The sequence below is a fragment of the Ictalurus punctatus genome, chromosome 4, assembly GCF_001660625.3.
Source record: "Ictalurus punctatus breed USDA103 chromosome 4, Coco_2.0, whole genome shotgun sequence".
In the NCBI taxonomy this organism is placed as follows: domain Eukaryota; kingdom Metazoa; phylum Chordata; class Actinopteri; order Siluriformes; family Ictaluridae; genus Ictalurus; species Ictalurus punctatus.
Window position 1 is genome coordinate 7,132,501 of NC_071284.1, and position 17,500 is coordinate 7,150,000.

General features: G+C 38.0%; 1 protein-coding gene across 6 annotated transcripts in view; it reads left to right on the plus strand.

Moving 5' to 3' along the window:
• Positions 1–17,500, plus strand: part of large2 (LARGE xylosyl- and glucuronyltransferase 2) — a 135,236-nt gene that overhangs the window by 100,373 nt on the left and 17,363 nt on the right. For all 6 annotated transcript variants that reach the window (XM_047152706.2, XM_047152705.2, XM_047152704.2 and 3 more), the window contains one exon: positions 16,981–17,169. In XM_047152706.2, coding sequence (XP_047008662.2) covers positions 17,067–17,169 — 103 coding nt within the window. In that variant the 5' untranslated portion in view covers positions 16,981–17,066. The remainder of the gene's footprint in view (positions 1–16,980; positions 17,170–17,500) is intronic.

The window sequence follows — 17,500 nt, forward strand, 5'->3', positions numbered from 1 at the left end:
AGAGACTGTTATGTGTACAATTCCAAGGAGTTCGGCAGTTTCTGAAATTCTCAAACCAGTCCACCTGGTACCAACAGCCATGCCACGATCACATCTTTTCTTCAATCTGATGTTTGATGTGAACCTTACCTGAAGCACTTGACCTGTATCTCCATGATTGTATGCATTGCGCTGCTGCCACCTGATTGGCTGATTAGATAACTGCATGAATGTGCAGGTGTACAGGTGTCTCTAATAAAGTGGACAACGAGTGTATGTAGTCAATCTTTTGACAAGAAGTTTGACTTACTCTAGTCTCTTTTAGATGATCTCTTGTAGGGTCTGGTACTTTTCGTCACCAAACATGGCCAAGCACCGCCTACCGCCTACATTGTCATTTGACTGGCAGTGCAAACAGGCCACCCACGTTTCCCGTTAGCATGATATCACAAAATCAAATGTGTCTGAATGATTGCACAATTAATTATTGTAACCAGCAGTTGAAATGCTTTTGAAACAGTTTCAAACTGGCTCAAGGTCACAGCAAGGTCAAATTGCTGAACTAGTTTTTCTTCAGCAGCTTCCTTGTTTATCAATCTGTATTAAAGTTGTGTGTAAATGTTTTTGTAGGCCAAAATGAGCTAAAAATTCCTGACAAAGTTAGTTTTGGTAGCAAAAAAATCTGATTTTCTTCTTACTCGTGCCTATGTTGATCAATCCTGACCACCAGTAAACTACCAAGCATGTTCATGGCACGGTTGATTTATATTTAGTGACAATAACAAAACTCCATAAAAGGTAAAGCTTATAGTGACATGAAAGTGTCAAAATGACGACTAAACAACACTAAATCTAGTAGTGCAGCTCAGCCATTGCAGCTCTTTAGTTACCACAGGCACACATTAACACTTTCTCCTTTTGTACTATGGTATTTCTTCTGTCCTCATTGAATAGCCAGTCTTACTTGTCTTCATGTATTGCATTGTTTTGGATTGCTGTCTTTCAAATTCTTCATACAGAATGATTTCCTGAAGGTTTCATTAGATTCATATTAAATGAGATTAAGCCTGACAATGTAATCCTTATATAAACTTTCAGTAACACATAATACGTAGATGTACACAATCTCAGGAGCTCTTATAGGAAATGAACATTTTTCAAAACTAACTGGATTGTCATGAATAACAAGTTTCTTGTGTAAATGCTCCTGCAAACAATTTGCTTGTATCCAGCTTGATAAATGGAGCCTAGTGTACAGAAGTGTACATGCACAGAATTGCATGGCGCAGACCATACTGCAAACTTCACAATTCTGGAGTTAGTAGCCAGCTAAGTGTACAAAAGATATTAGACATTCTGTGGGCTGAGTATCTGAGCCTCACCCAAAATAGTTTCCATTAATAGATGACATTTTAAAGACTTACTTCGAATGATGTAAAATAGCAGTTCAGAGTTGAACTATATTATCATCCACACAATCGACTCACTCACAGTGTTCTAGTAAGTTTGTAACAGGTTAACTGTTTGAGGCATTAATATTTGAATACTGTCAGGTCTTCATTATGCACTACACCCACGTGAAGTCCTTGAGAAAATCGGCCTGTATGGAAATATTTCGCTGCAGAGAGTAGCATTGGCATCTTGGGAGTGGGCAGTTGTTGGGTGGGAGCATGTGATCAGATATGAAGCTTGTGCGACAAATGAGAGATACATTTCCAATAATGGTCAGTACAACTAAATTAAAATCAATCGACTTACCTCAGAAGTGGGAAGTCAGACCTCGGAATTACGCCATTTTCTATCTCTGTGCGTTTGAACTACAAAGTGGGGGGAAATCATGGCTGTTCACCTTTTCCAACAACAAGCTAGCTTTTAGTTTGCAACAAGCTAGCCGCGTAACTGTGCTGAGTGATGTATATTTACTTTCGCAATGCAGCAAACTGTTTAATCAGTTTGATAGATTCACGATACAAGTTACAACCTTTAGTTGAATGCAGCATTATACCAGGCAAAGGATTAGGATTAGGGTTACAAAAACCTGTATTGACCATCAGATTATTGTAAATAATGCACATTACCACTGTGAACATATAAAGATTTTTACCACAAAATTTTGTGACCGTTGTAATTCTTCGAATTTGAGTAGCGTTTAAACTTTTGCGTTTTTAATCCTATTTGAATTTTTCAATTTCAAGCCAGTGTCGTCTGCTACAGTAGGGCTAAAAGGCTGAAATATTGAGCTCATATTTAGGAAAAGTTTGCTGTGCGTTTGATATTATTTCTGTCTATAATTTCTCTATCAAAACAAGCACGTGTGCCACCAACATTAGGAACGTTCAACTGTAATGGAGCAATGATACTTGATGACATTAAAGACGCTCTTTTCCCTATTCGAGCGGTTAAACGAACATCCTTTCATTAGCTCTTATGGATATTTGAGTATTAAAATAAGGCAGAAGGTGCATCACTCTCTGTAGTTCGTTATTGAACAACTGGAAAACTAAAGAAGCAAATGCCAGACACCACTGGATCAACTACATTTAGTGTGAGGGAGATATTGTGTAATTTCTTGCTCAGCCACTTATCTAAAAATCAAATGTTTAGTCAGGATACTTTAAAGGTAATTAGAACTATAGATAACTTATGTAATTAATTCCTCTGTGTATGACTATAATGATGGAATGTATGCCTGCAGTCAGTTCCTCTACTGTGGTGATTAACGAAGATAAAGCAAGTTCCTAGCAGCTTTTGACAAAGTGTGTCGTTTATTTAGCATAATATGCACCTTGCTTCATAGTTGGCGATTAGCCAATTAGCCATTTATTATGGTTAGTAGATAAAAAAGGCAGTCCTTGCAACTTAGAGTTGGCAGGCAATCAGCTTTGCTCAAGGCACTGAAAAATGGTGTGGTTTAGTTGCGAAACTCTGGCGCCATTATGACTCGTTCTGGTTGAACTGTAGACTTTCCTGAGAGTTATGGGCAGTACAGATTGATGCTCCTGTCTGCTATTTAAGGAGAAAGTTGCATCTAATGGTTGTGACTGAAGCAAGTGCTTAATTCTGTAGGAGCCTGATGCTCGCAGCACTTTCAAAGTGCCAATTGTTTTAAGGCACTGCGTTAAATCTTTTCTCGATTTTCTCACTCTTTGGCTTCTTTCTGTTTATCAGCCTTTATCTCCAAGCCACGGTGGTGCTTTATGGTGTCGGAGACTCTAAGGAACGAAAGAAACCACTTTGTGTGGTTTGTCAAGAAAGCAGAGAGGAAGATTAGCTTGCTTTAAGGCCTCAAAGGGATGTCTGGAGCGCATGGGAAGGAAGGAAGGAAGTGTAGAGAAAGGAAGAGATGTATATAGAGAGATACAGAGTGGTTTTGAAGATTAGCCTCCTAATGCACATCTATCATACTCGTAGGCAGACTCGCTGACTCCGGGGGACTGAAATTCCAAAATCCCATGGGGTAAAATCTCTGAAGAGCTACTCTTATTGGCTGTCAGTTTTTTCTCTGTGGCTTAAAGTTGAAAAAGGCATTCTTACAGCACTTTTATAAACAGACTTTGTAGCATGGCTCAGTGAATTAACCATGAACCCGGATCATGGAGCATTGTTGTTGTTTCCAGTGCTAGGTGACCTGTCCCCCGAGTTCCTGCGCTGAATTTGGTTACCCTTCCTGATACCAATTGTATCAAATGGGGACATGTGGGTGGAGCTAGAAAAAGTTGAGACCATTGATTGGTCATCCTGATTAATCTCTTTGTGGAGTTGCTTTTCTACGGCAGTTTCTTCCAAAACTACTTTTTATTTTAAAATGTCTAAAAACTAGACCATTAAAACAAACTCCCATCTTGTGTTCACTAGTTGTGTGTGCATGGTGTGTACGTTTTTTATTTGGCCAAACAAAGTGACTTTTGAGGACAGAAGAGCTACTTTGGAAGACTCCTCCCAAATGGAACACAAAGGTATTATTATAATATGCTTGCGATGATAATACTGTGTTAAATATAGCGAGATACTGTATTATTGATTACTGGTGCATGACTAGCAGGAAGTAAATCTGATTTATTTTCCCCTAAAGCCTAGTCAGCTTCAAAAACTAACCAGTAAAGCACTATACGATATGCACTACATTTTCTGCGTGTGTGTGTGTGTGTGTGTGTGTGTGTGTGTGTGTGTGTGTGTGTGTGTGTGTGTGTGTGTGTTGCTGGGTCAGCAAAGGTGATTATATATTAATCAGAGAGATCCCAGCTCTGATTATATGCACAGCTGAAAAGCCCCTCGTTTAAAAGGGCATGGCTGCAATAACACTACTCCAGTGTGTGGCGATTATGCAGTCCCACTTTAATCACATTAACATGCTTTCCAGTATGGTTTGATTGACAGCTGGGGCAGGATTATGTCATGCTTTCACAGGTTTGGTCGCTCTTGAGAAAGGGAGATTTGTGTGTTTGTTATCTTGGTCTCCAACACTAGCCTATGGGGTCGACTTCTGGAACATACCATACAAAGTCCCGTGCAAAGTACTTCCTTGGCAATATCGTACTCACTCGCCAGTCATCTGGGACTTCAAAATGGCTGACTTTAGACTTGAATAGACTTACACATCGGTGTTTTGTATTATTCCTTCAAACAATACAGTGATGTTTTTTTTTTAATCATTCCTTCATCACAGCTAATTCTGAGGGAGAAAGATGATTGGGGCGCTTTTAAATCTGATCACCATTATAGTATCAGAGTATACACGTTATATAGGAGGTAGCTCCTAAGAAATTGTCCTGGTATCAGAAAAAGTAGCCAAGGTAAAGACAAAAACTTTATTTCCTCCATAATGTTCAGTGCATTCTGTTATCGAGACACTCTCATTCTCATAAAAACCGTAAAGTTGTATACTCATAACCAAATCACATAGAAATAGCTCATTCTTTGACATTTAATTTCACTTTCTAGTGCAGCACATCATTTTTATTTATTTGTTTTTTATTGAAGCAAAAAGCGTTATCCAATACCTATCACCCGTGTGAAAAACTAATTGCCCCCTTAAACTTAAAATCTGTTTGTGCCACCTTTAGCAGCAATAACTGCAACCAAACACTTCCGATAACTGGAGATCAGTCTTTCACTTACTTCTAGGACTAGGACTTACTCCTATGCTTTGGATGATTGTCTTGCTGCAGAATCCATTTGCTCTTGAGTTTCAACTTAGGGACTAAAGACCAGACATTCTCCTTTAGGATTTTCCGGTAGAGAGAATTCATGTCTCCCTCAATTATTACAAGTTGCGCAGGCTCTGAAGCAGCAAAGCATCCCCACACCATCACACTCCCACCACCATGCTTGACCGTAGGTATGATGTTCTTTTTGTGGAATTCGGTGTTTGGTTTACGTCAGATGTATCGGGAACCCTGCCTTCCAAACAGTTCCACTTTTGACTCATTAATCCACAGAACATTGTCCCAAAAGGTTTGTGGATCAGTTAAGATCTAAATTTTGTGAAAGTTCTAACCCGGTATTAGTAATGTTACAGGGAACGAACATAATTAAAAACAAACTAAATCACTCTAAATTGTTAAAGAGTGAAAATATTAACATGAATACCCCAGATGGAAGTTGGAGATTTAATAATAAGTGTTGATAATTTGAATTATTTAATTTTTTAAATGATAAAATTGATCAAATATTCATTGCAGCCCCAATTTATGGAAATACACACATGAATATTCTTCCTGTGTTTGTTGACGTGTGTGTATGTTTTATTGTGACTCTGAGGTCCAAATGTCCTGAACATTTTCTCTATTCTATCATTAAAAAAAACAAATTGTTTGTGTACATTAGAGAATTTGGGTCGAACACATAATGTTCCATGTTTCAAATAATTTTTCAGCCATAGTATCTTTTCTATATTCAGCACAAATTACAACGTATCATTTTGACCTGAACAGGAGGGAGATGGAACCGGTGGAACAAAAGGCTGCATGTTCAGGGCTTAGTAGTTTTATTTATCTCCCATAGCAGATAAGATGAGTGTTGGCTGTAAACGTCGTTGAGGTCTCTGTGCGTCCATATTTCACATCCATAGCCCTTTTTCCCCTTTCTCTCTCTCTCTCTCTCTCTCTCTCTCTCTCTCTCTCTCTCTCTCTGTTGGTTCTGCTTTACTAGAGCTTTTATCCCAGCAGACTATAAGCGTTTTGTTTTGTTGCTGGTTCGACAAAAGATCCTCATTAAAGCTACCCAGCTCGCCTTGTATCCTCCCTCTGCCTTTCTGTCTCTCTCTCTCTCCCTTTGTCCATCTCTCTCTCTTTCTCTCGCTTTATGTGTGCTTGGGGCAAGGATAAACGGTCACCTCCCAAAACCTGCACCTTTTGAGATGTTCAGAAATCTCAAAGTGAGCAAGAAAGCAGACTGTACTTTGGTTCAGAGCTGAGTCAGTGTGTATGTCTGTTGATATATCAAGCTACTTAAAGCAGTAATTAATGTGGATGCATGTGGAAACATAAAGAGGCGGCATGTGGTCAGACTGCAAGTGTAAGCATGATCCAGGCGCCGTGTGACCTCGTCGGAGAGAATTTTGATAAAGAGCAGATGAGAGACGGCAGGCAGGTGAGGTTTATGTGCCATGGGGATATAAGAAAGAGTTACCTGCTCCAGCATAAACAGAACAAAAAGAGGCCCAGAGAACTTGCACAGCTTTTGTTTTCTATCTTTCTCTGTCAGCCTGGCCACTTTTATTAAACAATATTGCTAACACAAATATAAGGTAGTAACTGTAAAATAACAGAAAGGAAGTAAAACACTACTACTAGTACCTTAGAACGGCCTATCTATAAGATAAGGAATAAAACACAACATTGCATGCTGTTATAGGAAAATAATCATAAAATTGCTATAACAGCACATCTTTTAGTGATTTCCTTAATTCCTTCTATCCTTATACCATTATTTATTGATTAAAGAATGGTGAACTTTTTTTAAAAAATCCATTTATTAGTACATTTCATGTTGCTGAACAGCAATGAAACAAGTTTATTCCTGTTATTGCTTATGTTATAGCAGCTATAAACAATCATTCTCTCACCAGCCTCTCATTTTTCCTCTCTTGTAAAGTTAATTTCAGCTTGTCATGTTACAGAGAAACCGCAAAGCACAAAGCCCTCCGCCTGAAGACTTTCCTAGAGTTTAAAAAAAACAAAACTCAAAGTGACAGCTTTACTTCTTACTATTACAAATCACTGACACCGGAGACTCCCTCAAAAAATGATAAATAAATGTCTCCTCACAGAAAACCTCATCGTATCAACAATCGCACACATTTTTAATCTGTTTATTAAACAAAAGCCAGATGCTGTAATCAGAAGCTGCTTATTCAGGTATTATTCAGGAAATCCAGGTCAAAATCCACAATCCATATCGCATAAAGGTCAATTAGATAGACAGTTTCAGAAAATCATCATCGAGAACACAAACTAAGAGTCAAATATAAGGAGTCAAGGCACCTACATAGAATCACACAATATAAAATGCATTCAAAGCAACAATACATGCAAAGTTGTATAGCCTCTTAATGCAAGACAAAGTGAGACTATAATAACAATAAACAGATGATAACAATGATTTAGGGGTGTGGTCAGAGTGGAGCATGAGCAAGGTAAACTAGGGAAACAGGAAGTAAACAATAGATCTTTGTGACCATATTTAAGCTAAGGTTACACTGAAACATTCAGTTCTGTTTGAAAACTTTTCATGACTCATACGGCTAAACTGTGAATACAACCAGCAAAAAAAAAAAAAAAAAATGTTTTATTGTTTGTCAGTTGAAATGCATTAAAGCCTCTAGGAACCCAAATATGTGATTACTTTCTAATTTGTTTAATGTTGGTCTTGTGGTCACACAATAGGAAGTACAATAGCAAGTATGCCTAATTGCCTTTTTATAATGTCTACATGTACTTTATGAGATTTCCTACCCAGTCAATGAAATGTGGGTGGTCCTCATCTTGGGTTAAGCTTGTGTCAGTCTTGTATTTCACCATCTCCAATCATAAGGCTGATGTTAATTTTCCCACCAGCAAAGAAGGACTAGAGATTTGGATCCAAGTGCAAAGCCAAATCCAAAGAGATCAACAGCTTCAGAGTCCACCAAACGAGAGCACAGGTCAAATCCAGCATGCAGAGAGATGCAGCCATCTGGTAGAGATGGTATACTTCAAAATGGCCGAGTGTGAGATAGCAGTTTTAATAAAAACAGCTAGTCAGGAGTAAAGATTTTCTGTGTGTGTGTGTGTGTGTGTGTGTGTGTGTGTGTGTGTGTGTGTGTGTGTGTGTGTGTTCAGTCAGTGGTGCCCTGGTGGGGTATTTCTTAGGTGTGGGTATGATACAGGGCATAACATTCACATTCACCCTATGAGTCTTTTCAAGCCTGAGCAACCTAGCAAGAGAAAAGTAACCTAGCAAGTGTAGCCTACTGTGATAATACTATAATCCTCGTTTTACAGATTAGTGATTTTCAGCAGGTTTCAGCAGTTTAATCATTATATTATAATCTTCACTAACATTTTATAATAATAATAATAATAATAATAATAATAATAATAATAATAAAAAAAAAAAATAATAATAATAATAATAATAATTAAAGCTACAAGCAGCATTTTTGGGGGCCAAGCACCCAGACTCAGTGAGCCACACATTCATAGACACACTAAAATTGTTGCCTAAGCAATCAGATTGAAACCATTTGGAGTATTCTTTTTTTGACAAAATCCAATATGGCGGAAAATCTAATTAAGCGGATAATGTTCATAGTGAAATTAACGATTAATTAGTCAATTAGTCAGTTAGTGAATTAATCATAGGGTTCGTTGAACTCGTATTAACCCAGGGAATCCAGGGATGCCAGGCTTTTAAATTTTGGACACACGGTTCACAAGTAATGACTATAAAAATACTTCAAATTAGGCCCAAATTTGAACCAGTGGTGACGCCTGAGCATTAGCAGCACTTGGTCCAAATTTGGTCAGAATGCTCCTTAGACCCTCCCCAATCATCGCGCCAAATTTCACAATTTTTTACCAGACGGTTCTGTGGGCTGCAGTAGACAATCTTGCCAGAAGAAGAAGAAACGTAACAATAATAATAATAAGAAGAATTATGTAGAGTACCAATAGGGTGCCTTATAATAATAATAATAGTAATAAGTCTTTATTGGTCACATATACATATGCACAGTGAAATTCATTTTTCTTCGCATATCACAGCATGTTAGGAGGTTGAGGTTAGAGCGCAGGGTCAGCCATGATACGGTGCCCCTGGAGCAGAGAGGGTTAAGGGCCTCGCCCAAGGGCCCAACAGTGGCAGCTTGGCACCTAAACCACCTCTGCCCACCTCTAATAATAATTTTAGAGCACTTTTCATACATGTGGTAGCTCAAAGTGCTGTACAATCACGTGTTAAAAATTCAATTTTATTATATAATGCGCACAAAGATAAAATAAAAAATGAAGTGAAAATGATTGATAAACAATCATAAGGAGATTAAAAAAGTACACAAATACATTGAAAGGAAATATATGTAGAAATACACAGAAGAAGTACTTTGAATTAAATGGCAAGTTGAAAAGTCAAATGCTATTTAGAAGTGTATTGAGATTAACTGCTTCAGGCAAAGGGGTATCGAGGAACAGTTTTAAAGTATAATAACATCTGCATTTTACAGCGGGGATTTCTAGAAGGGACCGAGAGAGAACATTTAACTCAGCGGATTGAAAGATTAAACAAATAAAGTGCATGTTTGAGCTATAATCAGCCTGAAATGTGTTTTTCCTGGTCATGTCCATGTCTAGAGGTTTAACGAGCTCAGCTTAGTGTCATATGATGAAATTGATGTGGCTGTTGGCTGTCGGTGAATAGACACCCTCTGGCTGCATACTGTGGACCTGCTCTACCCATTTGCTATCACAACCTCTGACCTTTAATAGTGATCTCCTGCTGCAAATGGCGAGATGGAGTGCTTGAGGGGAAGAGATGGGCTTGCAGGTTGAAACATGATAATAGCGTGAAAAAAATGAATCGTATTACCATCTTTGAGTAATGAATCATCAGAGCAGATGGTTCCTGGTACCATGTCTGTAATGGGGTGTAATTTTGCAGTGTGTGTTCATAGACTTAAGTAGATTTCCCATTTGGCATCATGACCTTTGAACTTTTTCTACTTTAAGGCAGGTACGAGAAAGATGGAGTTGGAGTGTCTGGAATAGGGATGGATCAATAGTATTTTTCCAGAGTACAAATGCATTTTTTTTTTTCACTCCTGAAAGCTAAATGAGTAGCCTACTTAGTATTAAGCAATCGGGGTGTCATGGACCGTTGTATTTATTGGTTTCTGCCATATGCTGCTAACAATGAACTCCTTGACTGACCTGAGCTCACAGAGCAATATCAGAGACCGTGGTCATTAAAAATGAGCTCAAGATGCCATGAATCACATTCAGTCAGCAGTGTAGACCCTGGCAAGTGGATAGGAAGCGCCCACTTCTCAGTGCTCACAGACCTGAAGTGCTCACTTCACAGCTGTACACTTGCAAAACCCTTTCACAGCACCTGTTAAACTCCATAAGATGTTTTATCAGGTTGCATGTAATTGTAGGAAGATGGCGAAGTTCCTCTTCTTCATATTTTTATGAAATAAAAATAGTTTGCAGTCTGCTTTGACTCGAACCTGATCATTAATCATGAAATACATCCAGATAGCTGTCATTTTGTGTCGCCTATTCATCACTTAACAATTGGTGTTAGATGCTGGTATTGGAATACGAATATGGCTAAATGAGCACGCAAAGTACCGGTTTAAGTAGATGTATCGCTATTCTAGAAGAGAAGAGAAAAGAAAACATTACAAGATGTATTCGATGGTATGTGTTTGTTCCTGGACCTCACTCAGCTTATGTGGATGTGCTTTATCAGAGATGATTTAGCGGATCAGTGATGTGTGAGCATCTGTGTGCTCCCAATCATCCTCCCATTAACCTTATTTTCGTACTCTTCTTTCAGTGCAATGATTCATTTTTACTGTGTGATTACCTGCAATTTGTTTTATTCCTTCTTGTTTTTAAGACTGTGTGCCTCAGTCTGGTCACGCTTAATTGCTTAGGATTATAATTCATTACTGAATATTTGTCCTTGAAGGTGTGCTTCATAGAGATGAGGTTCTACTGGGTTGTGCTGGTAGATTTTTTCATGTTGTTGCCTTTCAAGGTCACCAAAGTAATGTAAGTGCAAATTCCTTATTTACTTTGCTTTTACTCTCTTCTTGTGCCTGGCCCTGAAGTCTGAGAATGTTAGCACGTCGCTAACGCTTTGTGGGAATGTTTGTGTGTGGATGGACATGTGACTGGAGAGAGGCCTTGAGAAGGCAAAACAGTGAGAATAAGCACTTTATATATATATATATATATATATATATATATATATATATACACACACACACACTCATACATATATATATATATATATATAGCTAAGTGATTATTCTCACTGTTTTGCCTTCTCAAGGCAAATATATATATATATATATATATATATATATATATATATATATATATATAATAAGGCAGGAATAGCACTGGATGGTGGCAGGAAGAAGACAGCACTACCTCTGTAACCCCCATATTGTAGTACAGAAAGAAGGTGGTGTGACACAGGAATACACAACACTAATAAAACACAACACAGTGCTAATTCATACTTTAAGGCTTCAAAAATCAAATGGAATTCAAAGTTCATTTTCATCCTGCTTCAATTTCTCATACTTCACTTCAATCCTTAATAACATGCCATGTAGTGCATATGTAAACCTTTTCTGATCTGAATGCTCTTTCTTTATTTTGCATATTATATATTCCTCAGCATTCCAGTGTATTTTCACCAGCTGAAATCACTTTAGAAAAAGTTTGTTAATGAGTGGGAGATGCATAAACAAATGCAGAGCCATGGCCATATCTCGAGAGGGCAATGCTTTATATTAAGGTTCTCTTAATTAACATTACCACAGTGCTGCTGAATGAGTTATTCTGAGTTTATGTTTACATACATTATAGATTTCTATAGTGATAGCTATTTCCAAGTCACAGGACTTATATGCATAATGAATCCATCCATCCATCCATTTTTTGTACCGCTTATCCTACACAGGGTCACGGGAAGTCTGGAGCCTATCCCAGGGGACTCCGGTAGCAAGTCAAGGGACACCCTGCATGGCGTGCCATCCCAGCGCAGGGCACATTCGTACACACACACTCACACAACTATTCAAACACTATGGATAATTTAGAGATGGCAGTCAGCTTACAATGCATGTCTTTGGAATGGGGAGGAAGCAAGAGTACCCGGAGGAAACCCCTGAAGCACAGGGAGAAAATGCAAACTCTGCATACACACACTCACACACACACACACACACACACGCACAGGGCAGAGGTGGGAATTGTACTCCCAACCCCAGAAGTGTGATGTAAGCATGTTAGCCACTAAGCCACCGTGCCCCACTGGATGCTTGGACAATTAAAGCCTAACAATAACAGATGAAAACTTTCTGTAAGGAGATATTTGTTTAACATTTATGATAGGAGATGTGTTGTTAATAAAAAAAAATTGGAATCACTGAAAATAAAATTGAGAAAAAACGGATAATCGATGATCAACAAAAAAGAAGACATTGTAGCGAGGGACAGATATAATGAGGCATACATAGACAAACAAATCAAACACATGGACACAGTCACATAACACATCAATGACAGTACAGGGGCAGAGACAGGACTACAGCAGAAACAAAAATACATGGCATAACAAACAGAAGCATGAAATGATCCTATAACAAAACTACATAAGAAAATGTACTTTTTAGGGAAATCCTACTTTTTTCTCTTAAAGTGTATTGTAAGTCTTTTTGTACCACTCTAGGTCTAAACAGAAGTTGTACAATGGGACAACATTGTATAAAAACATCAGAGGGGGAAAAATGTCTCAACAGAATTTGGAAATTTGTAATGTAATCTATAGAAGAGCAAAAATACTAAAGCTCACTGAAGAACACTGCGCTTATATAAGGATGTTCTGGGAGCATTATGCTTACTCACTTAGCTTTTTTTTTATTATTATTATTATTATTAAAGCAACCCAAGCATGGAACGGAGGATTTAAGGGGTAAGCGTCTGACTCAAGAGTTGAGTAGTGACAGTCTTGGGATTTGAACTCGTTCGGGTCACAAGTGCAGGACTGTTTTCTCAAGCGTGTAAACATAAAACCTGCTGCTCAGTCAGCACCTGAAACAGTGTCCATCAGATCCCCACGGACTAAAAACCTAATAATCTTCGGTCTGCTGTATCTCTCTGTCCTCTCCGAGCAGTGTCCTGCTTTTAATAAACTTGTTGTTTTCTGTTATTGGCAGCATCCAATATTATTGCCTGCAGGCGAGTGTCTAATTAAAGTGAAGCATGATTAATTAAGGTGATAAAATCAGGGGATGCATCTGCTGCTCCATTGCTCCATCTCCCTGTCCCTTCTTTGTTAATCTGTCTGTGCTGAAGTGATCGAGAGTCTCCCACTTCGATCTCTTTAATTAAGAGAGATGTAGACAGGACCAGTGTTCATGGAGCCACATGGCATGATGTATCTACATCTTTAATTGAACTTTACTCTGCTGCTTTATTCACTATTTAACAGTGTTCTGTTTCACTGATCCAGGCCAACCTAAGTTTCATGTTGAAATAAAAAAAGTATGTGCCAAAACTTTTAACATCATCAAAAAATACAGATGTTATTTGCAAATAAGAAATACTCCCAACCAGCACAAACCCACCACACGTTTTCGACCAGCGTTTGCAAACTAGCAGCTGATTGGCTGTTATATTTTATGATGCAGAAAAGCTCGTCTGTTCAATTTGATTTTATGTGTATAATGCTTTTAACAATATTGTCAGAAAACAGCTTTACAGAAATCTGGATATAGAGTCACTGTACCTCCCTAATGAGCAAGCTGGAGGTGATAGCTCCCTGAGACAATATGAGGAGGAATCCTTGAGAAGAACCAGACTCAAAGGGAGCCCATGATCTTCTGAGTGACACAGGGTAGTGAGTTGATAAATGATTAAACTTTACAGGAGTAGGGGATGTCTGACTCCTCTGGGGTGAAGAGGTGGTCATTGGTAATGGGCTCCTGCTGTGCGCTTTCCTTGATCTTGAGGAAGTTTTTTTCAAAGAGCCTATGGATGCTTTTTACTACAACTATCCCTGTTGTTTTGTATATGTTGCTGCTGATAGTTCTTGGGTCTTCCTCGTTTTTTATTTTTTAGCTGGAAACCTCCACAGATGACTTTCCTTTCAGCAGAAAGAAATGTGAAATTATGGCCCTGTGCCATTCATAGGGTTTGTTCGCGTAAAAAAATCAGGTTGTTGGTGTTGCCATCCTTATGGAGGTCTGCAAATAGAGTCTCTGGATTCTCTGACAGTCTCTTGTTTAGGGGAAACTTTCTGTGCGGTTTCATTTGAAATATCTTTTGGGTAGTTCAGTGGAATGGCCTCCATACGTTGTGGTTCTGTAGGCCTAAGGTTATGTATGGGTCATTTAGACCTGTGCTTGGGGTTGGGTGTGGAAAATTCCTGCTATTATTTTGGCCAAGATGCTTTCACACCTTCCTTTTCACACCATGAACATGTAAGTCAGCTGGTCAGGTAGAGCAGAACCCTCAAAGAGCAACTGTTCAGTGTGGATAAAGACGTGGGGGTGGAAAGTAGTAATGTAGATATCAGCAGGAATGACCTGCTTGAGCTGAGTGAATGAAAACCACTAAACTAAAGCACTTCAGTAGTGGATTAATTCACTCACCCAAACACATCCTATAAGAGATTAATCAGATTCTTACACAACATAAACACAATATTACAACCTGCACCTGCACAAAATGATACGAATACACAACAGAGGTGGGTAGAGTAGAAAAAAAATGTACTAAAAAGTACAAGTAAAACTACTTCTAAAAAATAATCACTGAAGTAACAGTAAAAGTAATAATGTTAATAATTATGTGAGTAAGAGTAATAAAGTATACAATAAGAAAGCTACTCAGGTAGCAATCCTGAATTTCAGAATTTCCACCATTGCACATTGTTGCCATATGGCAACAATCTATCAACTGCCCTCCATAACATTTTTTTTAAATTTCAAAATATTTTTATTACTTGAAATAATTAATCTCTCTGAAAAACAAGACTGACAGACTGAGACATGTCTGGTATTGGTATCAGCATGTACCAAAAAGCACGTACTCATACTCATATATGGTCTGAAAATAAAATAGTATTAAAGCACCCCTAGTTCAAAGGATGTTCATTATGAGCAAATTGTGAATAGGAGTACTGGGATGAGCAGAAGACATTCTTTCTGATTAAAGCAGCAGCATATGTCATATACTCAACACTATCTTAGATTTTAAAGTCTAAAAGCAATAACTCAGACCCAGTGTGCAGTGAGAACATTGAAAACATGCTTTACGGTTGTGCTCACTTTAAATTCTCACTTCATTAAGCTAAATTAAAATAAGGTCAAATGCATGAGAAAAGCAAACTTTTAATTTGTATTGTGGTTAGTACTCTCCTGCCTGTAATGATGTCCACATTGTTAGGAGACAGAAGAGTGTAACGATGAAGCCCTGGCCAATTAGTCGTTAGGACACACAGAAGAGACAGCAGGCTGACAAGAGTTGGCTGAAAAGAGGCACAAAGCTGGTACTTGTGAACATCTGCCAGGGTAATGTGGAGTGTTAGGGTGGGGAAAAAAAGAGAAATAAAGTTTCATATTGGAAAAATCAGTTTATTAGAACTGCACATAAAAAATGAAATGTTTTTGTTTTTCTTCACCAGAACATATAAGTATAGCAGTATATTATAGAGAGTTTTGCATCATTTCGGATTCATTTTGGGGATAAAAAAACAATATTTTAATCACCCCAAATTTATATCTGCATATTTTCATCCCATTTTTATCATACCTTTAACAAAAACAGAATATGTTTCCAGAGTATCTGACTTATACTTCCAGGTTGGCTTTGTTTGTGCTGAATGAACATATATTTTATATGTGGATTCATTATTATTTTATATCTAGACTATGGAATTAAATTTGTGGCAAACGTCGATCCAAATCTCACTAGCCAATGAGAGTAAATCATTGTTAAGCCCTGGCCACATGCGAGGTTTGGGCCAGAATGGCGAACGTGGCAGCGCATTCATAAACCATTATTAGTGAAAAGGAAGCTTAGAAGATTGTGAACAAAGAACGCTATTTAATTGAAGACCATGTTCAATTTTTGCCCCTGAGTTCACTGTTTTCAGAGTATTTTTCTTCTTTTCTCATTGTATATTTTTGTTTGTTTCTTGAAAACTTATGTTCATTTCTTTTGGCACAAATTTAATTCCACACTAGACTTTGTGTAGCAAAACAAGAAGAAAAAAACCCAATTAAAATCAAGGCACTTTTTATTTTAGTTTTAAAAAAAAATCTTAAAGTATGCTAAGAAATTAAAAAATAAAATTAAAAGCTCCAAAAGCACAAGCGTCCAAAGGTGGAGTATTTTTTCATCATCCATCTTGACACTATTAAAATGATTTAAATCTACATTTATTATGTTAAATGGAACGGACTATATTTTATTTGAATTCTAATATATCAGTGTTAATTTTTGTGGTCTCTTAACGACTCCCACCATATATAATATGGTCCTGGATTTGTTATTATACTGATGTAGACTTATTAGTAAATGTTATAATCTTGTTTCAGAAATATAATTTCAAATATAATTAATTATTAGTAACTGATGAACTATGAAATAACATTTCCCGGTTATGGACTCAGGCTTTTGGACCCTCTGACCGGAATTTTCCTTCCATTATATCATCTTTGAGTCATTTAAGTGCTCAACGGTTTTACAGTAAGCTGTGTGTCTCTCCCGTCTCCAGATGAGAGGATGCTGCAGGGAAGCAGCGTGAGGCCGAGTCCCACCTGAAGCCCATCCTCCTCCTGTTCCTCCACCTGCTGCCATCCCATGATGCACTGCCCATGCCGAGGGAGGCTAAAGCTGCTGCTGGCGTCTCTGAGCTTCATTATCCTGCTCACGTGGCTTTACCTGCTGGCGGGCAACCTGGAGAGTGAGTGTTTTTTTTATGATTATTATTATTAGTAGTAGTAGTAGTAGTAGTAGTAGTTGTAACAGAACCAGTAAAAAATGTATTAAGGTGCAGTTTGAATGTTAATGGGCTAATGATGCATCTGTTGATGAAAAGCAGTGGATTAGAATGAAAGCAGTCATGAATAGCTGCCTCAAAACCTCTTTTTCTCTGTGTGTGGGCGTTGGGTGTTTTAAGGTGAGTGAGTAATTAGACTGATTTTATTTATATGGCACCTTGTGTGCTTGCCTTTAAAATACAATTGAGTGTGCTTTACAATATGTGCCAAAACTTGAAACGGGAATTAAAAGAA